Genomic DNA, 17,398 nt, shown 5'->3' on the forward strand with positions numbered 1-17,398 from the left:
AGGGGGTGAGGGTGGCACGGAGAAGTCACTAGAAAATGTTTAGCAGCAGATCCAGGTGGGAGCTGAGAAACATCTGGAAGGGTCTGGTAACCTGCATCTGCCCAGTTGTATAAAGGCTGGCAGGAGTAATGGCTGTCATCGAGTCACCTGCTTCGTGACACTTTCAGTGGCTCTTCAAGTCCAAGTCAATGAATTGAGTCCATTGCTGGAATGATGTTCCAAAGCTGAAAGGCCATTTTAATTTCAGCTCCAATGATCTTCTGATTGAAGTGAACGCTAAGTAAGAACATTGAGAGGCCAAATCTCAGAGCAAAGCAGAGCGCATATGAGCTCCACACGTCTCATCGTCCTCACAGCTCTGTGCTCTTTCAGTTCTCGTCTCCCATCTCTGCACTCAGACGTGTGTGTCATCCATACTTTAGTTTTATTCTGCTGTCTTTGTGCTGTCATGCGCCCCCAGAATCCGCAGATGAGTGGTCTCTGCCCTTCTTCACCCCTGATATTCTGTGAGGAAGACTTTGGAGGACTCAGAACTGAACAAGTCCACAGAGAGGCTGCAGCGCTGACAGGAGCACCGAGTGCCATCTTAGAAAGTGCTAACAGCCCACAAAGAACGTCATTATAAGGCACGAGGGACGGCCACATTGAGAAAAGCTGCACGGCCCTCATGGATTCAAGTTTCTCATTCCTTATGGAAAACTCAGGATTTACAAAATCCAAAGCTGGTTTGGGAAATGCCTTGAAGTTATGAAATGTTGCAACTGACCCTCCATAAAGGCTCCACAGACTTCTTTGGGGTCGCCATTTAAATGACAATCTCATCTGTGTCTGTCCATGATGGCTCGCTCACATTCAGATATGTCTGTCTGTCTGTCTGTCCGTTTGTTTTCTAAACCCGTTGTAGCAGAGGACTCACCTGCCTCCCTCGTGACACTCCTTGTCATGTCAGCTCCAAAAGCCTCTACCTTGTCAGGGGACCACCGTCAGCCCTATAAAGGCACAGGAAACAAGGAGTCCCTTGCGGTTCATTGAATGTGCTGGTGCTGCTGAGTATTTGAATGCTTTGTTTGAATGATTGGGTTTGTGGACCTATGCACTTTGTTTTTGGTGTTTTTAGGACTTTCCTGCATTGGACTCCTTCTGGGCCTTTTGTGCTCTTTGGACCATCGACTGTGTCCTGGCACTGAGGGTCCTCATGGAGTGCAAATGTGAACATCAGCAGAGTTTCTTTGTAGCCATTGTTGATTTTTATAAAGTGTTCCACTCAGTAGATCGAGTTGCACTGTGAGACATCCTGAGACTTCACGGGATCCCCTTGAGGTTGCTGGATATCCTGGTGGGCCTGTACACTGTGTGGACTGTGGCCGGCCACTGATCCTGGCCAATATCCCCAAGCCACCAGGTGGAGCCCTCCCTGCAATGTGGAGATGCCCCGGGTTCCAGTAGGGCATCATGGACCTTGGAGTTTTCCTTCACAGCCCTGCCGGATACCATGGGGACACTGTAGGGAGGCCCAGGGACTTCTATGTGCCTTATAACCCGGAAGTACTGCACAGTCGAGGTGACAGAAGTAATGATGTACAGTGCATCCAGAAAGTATTCCCAGCGCTTCATCACTTTCTCCACATTTTGTTATGTTACAGCCTTATTCCAAAATGGATTCAATTCATTTTTTTCCTCAGAATTCTACACACAACACCCCATAATGACAACGTGAAAAAAGTTTACTTAAGGTTTTTGCAAATTTATTAAAAATAAAAAAACTGAGAAATCCCATGTCCATAAGTATTCACAGCCTTTGCCATGAAGCTCCAAATTGAGCTCAGGTGCCTCCTGTTTCTCCTGATCATCCTTGAGATGTTTCTGCAGTTTCATTGGAGTCCACCTGTGGTAAATTCAGTTGACTGGACCTGATTTGGAAAGGCACACACCTGTCTATAGAAGGTCCCACAGTTGACAGTTCATGTCAGAGCACAAACCAAGCATGAAGTCAAAGGAATTGTCTGTAGACCTCCGAGACAGGATTGTCTCATGGCACAAATCTGGGGAAGGTTACAGAAAAATGTCTTCTGCTTTGAAGGTCCCAATGAGCACAGTGGCCTCCATCATCTGTAAGTGGAAGAAGTTCGAAACCACCAGGACTCTTCCTAGAGCTGGCTGGCCATCTAAACTGAGCGATCGGGGGAGAAGGGCCTTAGTCAGGGAGGTGACCAAGAACCCGATGGTCACTCTGTCAGAGCTCCAGAGGTCCTCTGTGGAGAGAGGAGAACCTTCCAGAAGGACAACCATCTCTGCAGCAATCCACCAATCAGGCCTGTATGGTAGAGTGGCCAGACGGAAGCCACTCCTTAGTAAAAGGCACATGGCAGCCCGCCTGGAGTTTGCCAAATGGCACCTGAAGGACTCTCAGACCATGAGAAAGAAAATTCTCTGGTCTGATGAGACAAAGATTGAACTCTTTGGTGTGAATGCCAGGCGTCACATTTGGGGGAAACCAGGCACCGCTCATCACCAGGCCAATACCATCCCTACAGTGAAGCATGGTGGTGGCAGCATCATGCTGTGGGGAACTGGGAGACTAGTCAGGATAAAGGGAAAGATGACTGCAGCAATGTACAGAGACATCCTGGATGAAAACCTGCTCCAGAGTGCTCTTGACCTCAGACTGGGGCGACGGTTCATCTTTCAGCAGGACAACGACCCTAAGCACACAGCCAAGATATCAAAGGAGTGGCTTCAGGACAACTCTGTGAATGTCCTTGAGTGGCCCAGCCAGAGCCCAGACTTGAATCTGATTGAACATCTCTGGAGAGATCTTAAAATGGCTGTGCACCGACGCTTCCCATCCAACCTGATGGAGCTTGAGAGGTGCTGCAAAGAGGAATGGGCCAAACTGGCCAAGGATAGGTGTGCCAAGCTTGTGGCATCATATTCAACAAGACTTGAGGCTGGAATTGCTGCCAAAGGGGCATCGATAAAGTATTGAGCAAAGGCTGTGAATACTTATGTACATGGGATTTCTCAGTTTGTTTATTTTTAATAAATTTGCAGAAACCTCAAGTAAACTTTTTTCATGTTGTCATTATGGGGTGTTGTGTGTAGAATTCTGAGGGAAAAAATGAATTGAATCCATTTTGGAATAAGGCTGTAACATAACAAAATGTGGAGACAGTGATGAAGCGCTGGGAATACTTTCTGGATGCACTGTATCTTCTGGGTTGAAGAAAAGGAGTTCTCACCTGACCCGGAAGTGTTAAGAGTCACGTGGACTGAGGAACAGAAACACTTCCGGGTCATGGGGTATAAAGGGACTATGGGTAACCCCAGCAGATCGAGCCGGAGTTGGGAGGGAGTGTGACAGAGCTACTGGGAGGAGTGGAGGAGTTGGTGTTGTGTATAATTATTGATTTATTATTGGAGTGTTGTGGAGTGGAGGTACTTAGGGCACATTATTATAATAAAAAATACAAATATTGGACTTGTGTCAGGTGTCTGATGTGTCGTCTGAGGGTTCAAGGGGCGCTAAGGAGCTCTTATTTTACGACTGGGACTGGGAGTGCTCTGCAGAGTGGAGGTGGGTCCTCTGAGTAGATTCTGGGGGTCCATCAGTGGTGTGTTCTCCTCCTGCTCTGTTCAGTGCTTGTATGGACTGGGTGGTGGACAGTGTCGTGGGGTCCAGCGTCTGGGGTGCATCTGCAGGTGAAGAGAGATACATTGATCTTGACTTTGCTGACGACGCTAAATGGAGGCTCTGATGGGGGCTCTGATGGGGGCTCTTGAGAGGCTGAGTGAGGAGTCTGAATGTCCGGCCTTGTGAGGGTCAGTATAAAAATCAAAGAGCCGGGCCTTTAATGACCTCTTGGGCACGGACATCAGCAGTGTGTCTGTCTGAGTGTCACCCTCGTCACTGAGAGGTTTACTGACCTCAGCAGTGACATTTGTGTCTCTGGTGTCTTTTCCTATGAAGTCAGTAGGTAGGGGGGGTCATGAGGTGACTGGAGCGGGGTGTGTGACGCTCCAGATATCTATGCAAAAGGACGAAGGTCCAAGTCTTTAGAGTCCTAGTGTGAAACATGGATGCTCTCCAGTGACCTGAGATGAAGACCGGACCCCTTCATATGTCTCTTAGGAGGCACGTGAGGCACATGACCTGCACTGTGAGGGAACCTCAGTTATGACACTACGGCCATGAGGCGCCATCACCTGAGAATAATCCAGCTCATTGTTGGGGACCCGGGTGGCCGGACGAGGCCAAGGGGTCACCCACATAACACCTGACTGTGGCAGGTAGAGGGTCATTTCTGGAGGGTGGGACAGGGCTGCGTGTCTGCCTGGGGTGTTGCCAGCCAAGATCCTGAGCTGTTTTGTTGTGTGGTGGGCACAGCAATGTGCTGTACCAGTGCCTGCAGCCCGACCTGACCTGGCACTCATTGTGGCACAGAACATTTTTGGAACCTAAATCTTTTCTTTCCTAAGACTAGTCTGTCTTGCCTTTACGTTTCATTGACAGACCCCACCATTTGTGCAGCTCTCTGCTACCCGACATGTCACTCCAAGGGAGGAATGTGAACGGTCAGCTGCCATTAAACTCACGGTGTCACCGACATTTATGGTTCTGCTTGTAGCTTCATCTCTCTGTCACTGTGGTCCTGGAGACCCCCTGTGCTAATCAGTGATAACACTGAGCTCATCTTATTACCTGGGATTTCATGTCCTCTGAATCTCCAATCAGAAAAGCAGCACAGCGTGAATTTTACATTTATGACACATTTAGAAAAATTTCTATATTGGCTGCAGATTTCAATATTTAACTCTCTGTTGTTGATTTCATTCTATTGTGCTCTTTACCCCCTTCATTAAAAACAAGCAGTGAAGACCCAGAGCCAAACAACACAAGATCATCAAAGGCTGCAAATACGTCAGCGTCAGAGCCACTAATGAGAAAAGAATACAACAATTAAACAATTAGAATCAAAATGGAAATAAAGAAAAACAAAATACTGTACAGAGCATTCTCATAGAACTGCTTGGTACATCTCTCTCTCTCTCTATTATATAGTGCCTTTCATCTATCTATCTATCTATCTATCTATCTATCTATCTATCTATCTATCTATCTATCTATCTATCTATCTATCTATCTATCTATTATATAGTGCCTTTCATATCTATCTATCTATCTATCTATCTATCTATCTATCTATCTATCTATCTATCTATCTATCTATCTCTCTCTCTCTCTCTCTCTCTATCTATCTATCTATCTATCTATCTATCTATCTATCTATCTATCTATCTATCTATCTATCTATCTATTATATAGAGTTTGGAGAGCTGATTGTGAAAAGAAATGGCCTTCACTGTACCAAAGCAGCGTGTTGGGCGTCCACTGTGTCTTGGGTTCAGGGCTCAGTGGTGTCCCCTTGTGGTCACAACACATAGATAGATAGATAGATAGATAGATAGATAGATAGATAGATAGATAGATAGATAGATAGATAGATATGAAAGGCACTATATAATAGATAGATAGATAGATAGATAGATAGATAGATAGATAGATAGATAGATAGATAGATAGATTGCCTTCATCATGTGTCCATCTGTCCATCTTTAAGTTATGAGGTACATTTTACATCTCCCACTTTTTCATGTTGTTTGTTCTTCAAACATGAATTTCATGGCTAATCTGACAATACTGGAACGGCTGCTACTGTTCCGGTGTGTTTCACTATGGGTCTGAGTTATTATTATTATTATTATTATTATTACACTAATTCTATGCCCTTATAATAAATTGTCTAAATCGCAGGGCGGTCTGTGACGAGGAGAGACAAGCACGCTTATAAGATGGCAGGACACGACGATGACATTAAGGCCACCCTCTCATCATAAACAGCGGAGGTGTCTCCGGTAGTTGGACAAGTCTCATCGGTTTTTGTGCGGGTGTCCCCGCGGTCTCTGTCACCGTGAGTGTCCCATACAGCACAGTAATATGTCGCCTCGTCGTCCGCCTCGGCGCTGTCTTTATGCAGAGTTGATCCTCCGTCCTCAGCTCTGAATTTCTGGTAATCCGCGGAGTCGTAGCTTGGGGTCCCCGAGTTTACGTACAGCATTCGCTCTAAGGCCCCGTTGTCTTTTTGTCGATACCAGTGAATGGGGTTGCCGTCCGTCGTGCATCTTATTCGGATCGTCTTGCCCGGCCCTTTGGTCACAGAGAGCTTATCTTGCGTTACCGTGAGAGCCAAAGCTCTGCCTGTGAAGAACAACGAGAAGATAAGAACAGAAGAAAACAAAGCGGTCGGCAGTCTGAGCGGCTACAACATCTCACCGAGGAGAAGAGAAAGAAAGACACCGCGCCAGGCCAGCATCGTGACGTGACTCGTGTGAGCGACAAGAGCGAAATGTCGCCGCGGCGTGTCAGCCCTGACAGAAGTCAAGTGACATCTCACACCCTCAGCGATCATTTCCTGCTCTTATAATGTCAGCGTGCTGACATCTGCGCCCTGTCACTCACCCGTCCATCTTGGATTTCTGTACCCTTTACTCCAGTCCGTGGTCGTGTGTGCCCGGCGCCTGAGCTGGCAGCGTCAGGTTTAACACGGGAGGTGACCCTGCACGGACGGGACGAAAAGCGAAAAGAACACAGCGTCCGTGTGAAGAGCCCACCCGACTAGCCTGCATGGTACTGCTGTCACTTGTCGCCGCCAGCACAGCGGATAACGAAGAGAAGACACTTGAACAGATCGTGACCGGCATGTCATGTTGGTCTTTAGGCAGTCGGCATGTCCAGTTTTCTTATACTGCGCTTTAATTTATTATAGAGAAAGGAAACAGTACCGAATGATTTTATTTCAATTATGTTATCATTTTCATTCAACTAATCAAAAGTACTGAAATGGTTGCCTTAATACAAACAGTTCAGTCTATGGAAGGTCATTTCATTTCCATTTTCCATTAATTTTAGATGACTGCAATATCGCTCTTAACATCGTTACCAGTACTAAGAGACAATAAAATGATGCTTTGGTGACGTTGGGTGGGCAAGACCTGTATGCAGGTACAGGACAATGACACACTTGTGACTTGTGTCTGTTTAAAGGGAAAGCGATTTAATTCAACAGTGAACAGTGAAAATGTGCACGTTATGTGCCGAGTGTTAAAAACCATTAATGTTGTGTAACTTGAAGACGTCAATCCCGAGACTTTTTTTACAATAAAATAACGTAACGGGTTTGCGTGAATGGGATATAATTGTGCCAATCTAAGAGAAATGAGTAGAGAAAGCAAACTGGCGGATTTTATTTGCTGTGTTTTGAGACCGAAAACAATTCAAATATCCAGCAACCCACTTAGGAAGAGCCGTCGGGGGCAGCGCAGAAACCCAAAGTCGCGCAGTTCCAGCAGTGAGATCTGCGCAGGTCTGAAGACACAGGAATTGACCGCCACACACGTAGAGCTTCACACACTCACTAATGGCGTGTCAGCTTAGCGCAGTGTTTCCCAACTCGGTCCTCAGGACCCCCTGTGACTGCAGGTTTTTGTTCCAATCCTGCAGCTTCTGATGTAAATTGGACTCCTTAAGTGATGTGATATTTCCCAAGTTCTGTGTTTTGGGAACAAATATTGAAATTAGAAAACTAACTTTGGAAAAAAAAAAAAAAAATATATATATATACTAGACATTAAGCCCGTTACAATAACGGGCGCTAGAACAGTATAGTGCAAAAACTTTAGTAGGAACAGTTTATATTAAATGGCAAGGGACCTTGACCTCATTCTGTTTCTTGTCTTAATTTTTTTTTGTCAAAAATATTTTTGCAAGAAGCCTAAAGTAAAATAATAATAAAAATAAAATAGAAACATATATGACAATACAGTAAGTATAATTAATATTACATTTATCCTCTCCTCTGTGGCTGTTGATGTGTTGTCTGTTTGAAGATCTCCTATCCTGCCTCTCTTTATTTTAGCTTGCTATGGCGTCTCTCCTGCGGTGGGTTGGCACCCTGCCCAGGATTGTTTCCTGCCTTGTGCCCTGTGTTGGCTGGGATTGGCTCCAGCAGACCCCCGTGACCCTGTGTTTGGATTCAGCGGGTTGGAAAATGGATGGATGGATGGCGTCTCTCCAGCAAATATTTTAATCTGTGCTGGCGTGCAGCTGGTTATTGTATGTTCCCTGTGTGCGTCCATTTGTCCATGTGTCCGTGTGTGTGTGTGTGTGTCTTCTGGTGAAGTGCGCATGCGCGGGGCACTCTTAATAAAGGACATCATTGCTGGGGGGAGTGCTGATTGGGTACTCGCGGCTGCGCACATAAAATCCGCTGCTGGGGAGACGCCACACATACAATAATCAGCTGCATATATATATATATAAATGTACCAAGCAGTTTTATGGGAATAATGTATTTATTTATTCTTATTAACAATATTTTCATCTTGATTTTCATTCTACTTTTCTAAATGTTGTAATTGTTTAACGACTCCATTATTTACTAATTAGTGGGTCTGATGCTAAAGTACTCGCAGCCTTTGATTATTCAGTGTGTTGTTTGTCAGCGTGTTTGCTCTGCTCGTTTTTAATTGTCATTAATAAGATAAACGAAGTGGAAAAACTGGCCAGAGAGAGCAAAACTGAATGAAACCAACAAAAGAGAGTTAAGCATTTAAATCTCTAGAAAAATCAGAAATATTTCAAAGTTTCTTATACATGTAAAGATCATGCTGCTGTGTTTTTCTGAATGTAGAATAAAATAAAAATAATCCCAGCTAATTAAATGGGATGAGTGCTATCAGGTGCTGTCACTGATTAGGAATCAGCTGGGAACAAAAACCTGCAGCCACAGGGGGTCCTCAGGACTGAGGGTGGGAAACACAGAAGGCATTTAACAAAATGGCATGCGAAACACGAATGTATAAAAAGCTGTGAACTTTATTTTATTTGATTTGAGTTTAAAATGATCTTTGAGTTTATATAGGTGAAAGCGCACGCTTTGTATTTATTTGAGCTCATTTCATATTCGGTAAAAGTTGAGCATTTTTAAATAGACAAGAACTAAAAAACGTGTCTACATATTAACATTGTCAGAGGTCTTTATTTTCTTGAGTGTATTAATGTGAAAAATGTGCCTTCGTAAAGTAGAGAATGTGCCCCGGTTGTGTTTTCTCTTGGGTGTCTTAAGATGAATTCCTCCCGGCCTGACCTCCGCTTCGCTCCTTCTCTCTTTTACTGCGCTTAACCACCTTAAGAGCCATGACTACCTTAACAGCTGCGACCACCTTAAGAGCCGCGACCACCTTAAGTCACCTTGACGTTCGGCGTTCGTTTGACACTCGCAGTCTGAAATGCAAACATTAAATGATAATAAAGAATAATAAGTTCACCGTCAGTCCGTCATTTTCCAAACCGCTTGGGCTGAGTGCCGGAGCTTAGCATAAGGTGCAAAGCGCCAGTCCATCGCAGAGCGAACACACACACACACACACACACACACACACACACAGCTGGGCCAATTGAGCGTCCCCCAGACCCCTGTTCTACTGCGCCCCTCAGCGCTCGCCACAGAGCCCACGCAGTTCCCTGTAAACGACACGTGACTTCAGCATTCTGGCGCCCCAGCCGCTTGTGTCGGGTGGCAGGTGTGCACTTCAAAGTAAGAGTCCCACTTGTGTCCTGTGATGCATGTGGCGACGTTTTATCGGATGCACCTAACACGACATCTACCAACTAGGAGAGGCAGGAGCAGAAGTTAGAAGGAGTCGCTCGCCCTCATCCTGCCAAGAGGAGCTGGACATTGACATTTGTTTAATATGTCAGGTTTACTTGAACTCCATGGGGTGGCCTCTCACCTCAGACACGCACCTTTATGTACCTGGAGCACCTGACCACCCTCATGCTCTTGGCTTTCTGCTCCAACGTTTCTCTTGTGTTTCTTCATCAATGAATAGGAATTTCCTTGAGCTAAATAAGAAAAATGTGAAAAGCTTCATTATTGGTAAAAACAGTGGGGGTGTCAGAAATAAACCTGAAGGTGGAAGTAAAGACTCTGACGTGAACTTCAAATTGCACCTTCACCAGATTCAGAGGGCTGTGTTTTCCATTCAAGGAACACTGCAAACGTCAGAGCTCTGATGACATCACAAGAGGCGGGCATTGACTCTTTGTTTTAATTCAACCAACTTACTGCAATGGCCTTCTAAAAAGAAAAGACACCAGTCAAGTCCAGTGAGTCCAGAATGCGAGTCCAGAGTCGGAACTGGAAAAAGGACACCGGAGCACATCACGCCAGTCTCAGCATCGTGATGTCGTCAACATTACAACAATGTGGGCGAGCGAAGGCCACTCGGCCCAACAAAGCTCACCAGTCCTGTCTGCCTCATTCTTCTAAAGTCACATCAAGTCAAGTTTTGAAAGTCCATAAAGTCTTACTGTCCACCACACTGCTTGGTCGCTTATTCCAAGTGTCTGTCGTTCTTTGAGTAAAGAAAAATTTACTAATGTTTGCGTGACATTTCACCCTTCACAAGTTTCCAACTGTGTCTCCGTGTTCTTGATGATCTCATTTTAAAGTCTCAATCCACTGGATTAACTCCTCTTCATCATTTTAAATACTTCACTCAGGTCTCCTCTTCATCTCCTGTAAAGGCTCAGCTCTTTTAATCTTCACTCCTAACTCACCTCCTGTAGCCCCCTGTAATCAGCCCAGTTGCTCTTCTCTGGACCTTCTCTTGTGCTACTGCGTCCTTATGGAGACCCAAACTGCACCTAGGACTCCAGATGAGGCCTCACCAGTGTGTTAAAAAGCTTGAGTGTCACCTCTTGTGACTAGTACTCCATACATCAAGGCACTATATAACCTGACATTCTGTTAATGTCTTCTGAACACTGTCTGGAAGTCGATAGCTTAGAGTCCACTATGACTCCTAAATCTTCTGATAAGGTGGTCTCTCCATTTTCAGACCCCCCATTGTGTATTCAGACCTCACATTTTTACTTCCTATGTGTAATTCCTTACATTTACTGACATTAAATTTCATCTGCCCAAGCCTGTCTGCTGTCCAAGTCCATTTTATGATTATATAACGGATTCCAAATGATCTGCCAGTCCACCTATCTTGGTATCATCTGCCAACTTCACCAACTTGTTCCTTATATTCCTATCTAAATCATTTATAGATATTAACAATAGCAGCGGCCCCAGCACTGCCCCCTGCTGGTCACCACTCTTAACATCAGCCACTTCTGATCACCATCACCCTTCCTGTGTCTGAGCCAATTCTGTACCCATCTACATCCTGACCTGCTACTTCTTTTAGTCTGATGCCCACCCTCTCAGGTGGCACCATATCAACGCTTTCTGAAAGTCCTCATCAATAATCTCATCTGCTCCTCTCTGCTCGTTTTCTTTTGTTTCCTCCTCATAGAATTCCAGCCTGTCAGTCAAACTCGACCTCCCTCTTCTGTGCCCACACTGACTGTCCTGTCCTTGCCAGGTGTTGCTCCATCTTCTCCTTAATAATTCCTTCCATTAATTTTCCTGTGATGCCCATTAAGCTCACTGGCCTCTAGTTGCTTGGCTCTGCCCGCTCACCCGCTCACACTGGGCCTCACTGTCTCCAGCACTAATCATGTGTGGGTGTCTCAGTGCCCTTTGGTGACATGTCACCAACTGACCAGTGGCGTCTCACTTCACACTCGTCTTCATATGGAGGGGTGACGTCTCAGCCTTGATAGCCTGCAGTGAGGAGCAGACGGCGCCAGGTGTCCTCACATTGACTTCATTACTTCAGTCACTCAAGACGTGAAGACAAAGTCCAGAGGTTGTGTGGTCTTGAAGAGAAAATGAGTGCCGTGACCAGAGGGTGCTGTCCTGGGCCGCTGTTTGTGTCTGCAATCAATGTGATGGACAAGTTACCATCTGTGACGTCCTCATGAAGTGGTCCCTCAGTCCCTGAGGTCACTTCCTATGTCATCACTCAGGCCCACCATACGTATGTTCAAATCACATGTGGGTGCTCCAGATCACGTGACCTTCCACACATCTGATTGGCCAGCTGTCATGATGATGGATGCCTCAGCCCAAGAGCTGTGGTCCTGGGTGTTTCTGTTCCACCTCTTCCTCCTTTCATTGTTTACACCCTTAAGTTATAAGACGTTTTCCCACAAACTTCTTGGATTACATGAACAACACAAGAGGAACACACAACTCTGTTAGGGTCGTCAGTGCTTAGTCCACAAGAGGGCGCTCTCGCTGTGAATGGCCTCTCTACATTACTAACTGCCTTGAGGGCCCATCATCAAAGTTCATTCGTCCCAAGCTGTAAACGTCACATAAGCGGTGTGTGTGGGTCCTCCTTGTGTCGGTGGGCACTGGTGTGCATTTTAGTTTCTTGGTTGTTTTTGTTCATTTTCAGTTCTTACGCTTCGTGTCTTTATGTTGTTTCTGTTGGCTTCATTTGTAATTCTGTAGTTGTGTTTTGTCCCCTTAAACGTGCATTGTGTCGGGGAGGGGCTATAGGGGGCGTGGTCTCCCTGACGTCACCACTCCTGACTCCTCCCTCTGCCCGTAGACATCTGCTGAGCAGCCTCCGGAGTCGCAGATCATTCACTTTTAAAGTGACGGTCGTTCAGCACTCCTCGTATCGTTTGAAGGACTCGCTCACGCTTTGTGTTTCTTGTCTGCTGATGTTTGATTTTTAAGCCCACGTTTAACGCACACACGCTGAGGTTCAGGGGTCTTCCTGCCGTGTAATATCACACAAGTCTGACGTCCGTTTTGTGTTTCAATAAAGTTCTGTGCTGAAGAAACAAAATCACTGCCCACTCCCGTCATCTGTTCAACCCGTGTGGTGTGTGTTTGTGTTTATTTAGCGCGGTACCCGCTGGGCAATCATGGCCACTGAGTGGCATCAGACATGCTGTGTTGCTCTGATTTCTTCTGGCTTTTTCTGCTCAATCAAACTTCCTGTTGGGTTTTCCTGTTTCGGTAAGATGGAGAATTTTCTTTCACTCGTCTTCTGTGTGTTTGGGGATAGCGGAGGTGACGACTCCAGGGGCACAAAAATAGGAACAGGGCAATGGAGGACTTTTAACAGAACCAGGGGGCAGTAGAGGCCCGACGTCCCCAGATGGCACAGGTGAGACCAGAGCCGTCCTCACTGTCCTCTCCATGGGCAGTGCAGAGTTTAAGGGAAGTCATAAAATCAGGGCCACAGAGCAATGGGGAGGCCTGGTGGAGGGTCCCAGGGTGGTCTGTTTCATTGCACTTTGTCTCATTTAGGCCACCAGAGGGAGCAGTAGGAGGCGGGCCAGAGGGATCATGTGACCATGTAGTGTTCCAGTAATAGCTCAAGAGCGCCCCCCTAAGCACCATGGCAAAATGAACCTCCAACTGTCCTGGCCAGGTCTCACTATGACAATGTGTGACATCTGTGTGTGGCTACAGAAGGGTGACAAAGTGTCCGTCCTCTAACACAGTGGTGACACTGGTGTGACTCTGTGGACGTCTTCAAAGCTGAAAATCGAACTTGGGGGGGTCAAATCTTCTCAAGTGCCCCTCCAGGTGGGAAAATCCCATTCCATCCATCCATCCATCATCCAACCCACTGAATCTGAACACAGGGTCACGGGGGTCTACTGGCGCCAATCCCAGCCAGCATCCCATTCCCTCCATATTTAGAACGTTCACTTCCGCATGTTTTGGATTATGGATGTACAAAATACGGGAATTAATATGGAAAATCTGTGAAAAAAAATGAAATGAATCCATCAAAGTAACTTCTTTAAACTTTAAAATAAAATCTGCAGGGCGAGTTGTATGTTGAGATAACGGGAATCCTTCTAACGTTCACTTCAGATATTCACATAATAATAACAGTTATCCCTTTATAAAACATAGAAATCTATAATGTATGGGGGGGGCTGCATGTGTTTTCAATCCCCTTTCAGTTGTGGGGGTCTTGTGGCCTTTTCTTGATTTGATAACAAAGACAAAGACACGGGGGGGGGCAAAACTTAAAACTCAGTCTATGGGGGGCTTGTGTTTTCAGCCCCCACCCTGAGATGTGATTCCTTCAAATGTTTTCCTGAGAAACTCCATTTCTGTGCTGTTTGACTGATAAGGTAATTCAACATGGGGGGGGGGGGGGGGGTCTGTAAAAAACGAACCAATTTTGTTAAATGTCAAGAATACGTCATCATTCTGTTGTGACCACGTGACTCACGGAGACATTAAAATGGCCTCTTTGACGGCTGCCAGACGTAAGAGAAGGACACGCTAAGAAATACACTTCTTAAAGGCCTGATTTGGGGGGCGGTGGTCGTACTTTCAAGATCCCCTTAAGGTGTCAAAAGTGATTCGCTCTTGAACGTTTTGAGAAATTCCACTTTTGAATACCTTCAGATATTAATATGCTTTATTTGAGATCAAGACTCAAAACTAACGCAGCTTAGTGGTAAAGGTGACGATTTGTGGAGGGATCTTCACGACCCCCTTCAGCCACTGCTTCAGATCCATTTTACCCACAGATTCTCTTTTTATGTTCTTAATGACGACTAGAAAACATTTTTGAAGCATAGTGTATGAAATGAGGATGCCATTGACAGAAAGCTGAATCATCATCATCATCATCATCATCATCCAGGGAGGATGGGCTCCAGCAAACCCCGTGACCCCCGGTCTGGATTAAGTGGGTTAGAAGATCACATATTCCAAGAAATAAAGCATCCATCCATCCATCCATTGTCTCCCGCTTATCCGAGGTCGGGTCGCGGGGGCAGCAGCTTGAGCAGAGATGCCCAGACTTCCCTCTCCCCGGCCACTTCTTCTAGCTCTTCCGGGAGAATCCCAAGGCGTTCCCAGGCCAGTCGAGAGACATAGTCCCTCCAGCGTGTCCTGGGTCTTCCCCGGGGCCTCCTCCCGGTTGGACGTGCCTGGAACACCTCACCAGGGAGGCGTCCAGGAGGCATCCTGATCAGATGCCCGAGCCACCTCATCTGACTCCTCTCGATGCGGAGGAGCAGCAGCTCTACTCTGAGCCCCTCCCGGATGACTGAGCTTCTCACCCTATCTTTAAGGGAAAGCCCAGACACCCTGCGGAGGAAACTCATTTCAGCCGCTTGTATTCGCGATCTCGTTCTTTCGGTCACTACCCATAGCTCATGACCATAGGTGAGGGTAGGAACATAGATCGACTGGTAAATTGAGAGCTTTGCCTTGCAGCTCAGCTCCTTTTTCACCACGACAGACCAATGCAGAGCCCGCATTACTGCGGATGCCGCACCGATCCGCCTGTCGATCTCACGCTCCATTCTTCCCTCACTCGTGAACAAGACCCCGAGATACTTGAACTCCTCCACTTGGGGCAGGATCTCGCCACCAACCCTGAGAGGGCACTCCACCCTTTTCCGGTTGAGGACCATGGTCTCGGATTTGGAGGTGCTGATTCTCATCCCAGCCGCTTCACACTCGGCTGCGAACCGATCCAGAGAGAGCTGAAGATCACGGCCTGATGAAGCAAACAGGACAACATCATCTGCAAAAAGCAGTGACCCAATCCTGAGCCCACCAAACCGGACCCCCTCAACACCCTGGCTGCGCCTAGAAATTCTGTCCATAAAAGTTATGAACAGAATCGGTGACAAAGGGCAGCCCTGGCGGAGTCCAACTCTCACTGGAAACGGGTTCGACTTACTGCCGGCAATGCGGACCAAGCTCTGGCACCGATCGTACAGGGACTGAACAGCCCTTATCAGGGGGGCCGGTACCCCATACTCTCGGAGTACCCCCCACAGGATTCCCCGAGGGACACGGTCGAATGCCTTTTCTAAGTCCACAAAACACATGTAGACTGGTTGGGCGAATTCCCATGCACCCTCTAGGACCCTGCTAAGGGTGTAGAGCTGGTCCACTGTTCCGCGACCAGGACGAAAACCACACTGTTCCTCCTGAATCCGAGGCTCGACTATCCGACGGACCCTCCTCTCCAGGACCCCTGAATAGACTTTTCCAGGGAGGCTGAGGAGTGTAATCCCTCTGTAGTTGGAACACACCCTCCGATCCCCCTTCTTAAAGAGGGGGACCACCACCCCGGTCTGCCAATCCAGAGGCACTGTCCCTGATGTCCATGCGATGTTGCAGAGGCGTGTCAGCCAAGACAGTCCTACAACATCCAGAGCCTTGAGGAACTCCGGGCGTATCTCATCCACCCCCGGGGCCCTGCCACCAAGGAGTTTTTTGACCACCTCGGTGACCTCAGTCCCAGAGATGGGGGCGCCCACCTCTGAGTCCCCAGGCTCTGCTTCCTCATTGGAAGGCATGTTAATGGGATTGAGGAGGTCTTCGAAGTACTCCCCCCACCGACCCACAACGTCCCGAGTCGAGGTCAGCAGCGCACCATCCCCACCATATACAGTGTTGACACTGCACTGCTTCCCCTTCCTGAGACGCCGGATGGTGGACCAGAATCTCCTCGAAGCCGTCCGAAAGTCGTTCTCCATGGCCTCCCCAAACTCCTCCCACGCCCGAGTTTTTGCCTCAGCAACCACCAAAGCCGCATTCCGCTTGGCCTGCCGGTACCTATCAGCTGCCTCCGGGGTCCCACAGGACAAAAGGGTCCCGTAGGACTCCTTCTTCAGCTTGACGGCATCCTTCACCGCCGGTGTCCACCAGCGGGTTCGGGGATTGCCGCCACGACAGGCACCGACCACCTTACGGCCACAGCTCCGGTCAGCTGCCTCAACAATAGAGGCACGGAACATGGCCCATTCGGACTCAATGTCCCCCACCTCCCTCGGGATGTGGTCGAAGTTCTGCCGGAGGTGGGAGTTGAAGTTACTTCTGACAGGGGGCTCTGCCAGACGTTCCCAGCAGACCCTCACAACACGTTTGGGCCTATCAGGCCTGACCGGCATCCTCCCCCACCATCGAAGCCAACTCACCACCAGGTGGTGATCAGTTGACAGCTCCGCCCCTCTCTTCACCCGAGTGTCCAAGACATGTGGCCGCAAGTCCGATGACACGACCACAAAGTCGATCATCGAACTGAGGCCTAGGGTGTCCTGGTGCCAAGTGCACATATGAACACCCCTATGCTTGAACATGGTGTTCGTTATGGACAATCCGTGATGAGCACAAAAGTCCAATAACAAAACACCGCTCGGGTTCAGATTGGGGGGGCCATTCCTCCCAATCACGCCCTTCCAGGTCTCACTGTCATTGCCCACGTGAGCATTGAAGTCTCCCAGCAGAACGAGGGAGTCCCCAGAAGGTATGCCCTCTAGCACCCCCTCCAGGGACTCCAAAAAGGGTGGGTACTCCGAACTGCTGTTAGGTGCATACGCACAAACAACAGTTAGGACCCGTCCCCCCACCCGAAGGCGAAGGGAGGCTACCCTCTC

General features: G+C 47.6%; 1 protein-coding gene and 1 gene segment (V, D, J or C); one reads left to right on the forward strand and one right to left on the reverse strand.

Moving 5' to 3' along the window:
• stard3nl (STARD3 N-terminal like) overlaps positions 1-17,398 on the forward strand; it is a 72,085-nt gene that overhangs the window by 50,730 nt on the left and 3,957 nt on the right. The gene's annotated exons all lie outside the window — the stretch shown is intronic.
• LOC114641822 (immunoglobulin lambda variable 3-9-like) lies at positions 5,844-6,525 on the reverse strand. The segment is given in 3 exon segments: positions 5,844-6,256; positions 6,332-6,426; positions 6,518-6,525. Coding segments are annotated over 3 exon segments (516 nt in total).

This window comes from Erpetoichthys calabaricus, chromosome 6 (genome assembly GCF_900747795.2).
Source record: "Erpetoichthys calabaricus chromosome 6, fErpCal1.3, whole genome shotgun sequence".
In the NCBI taxonomy this organism is placed as follows: Eukaryota; Metazoa; Chordata; class Cladistia; order Polypteriformes; family Polypteridae; genus Erpetoichthys; species Erpetoichthys calabaricus.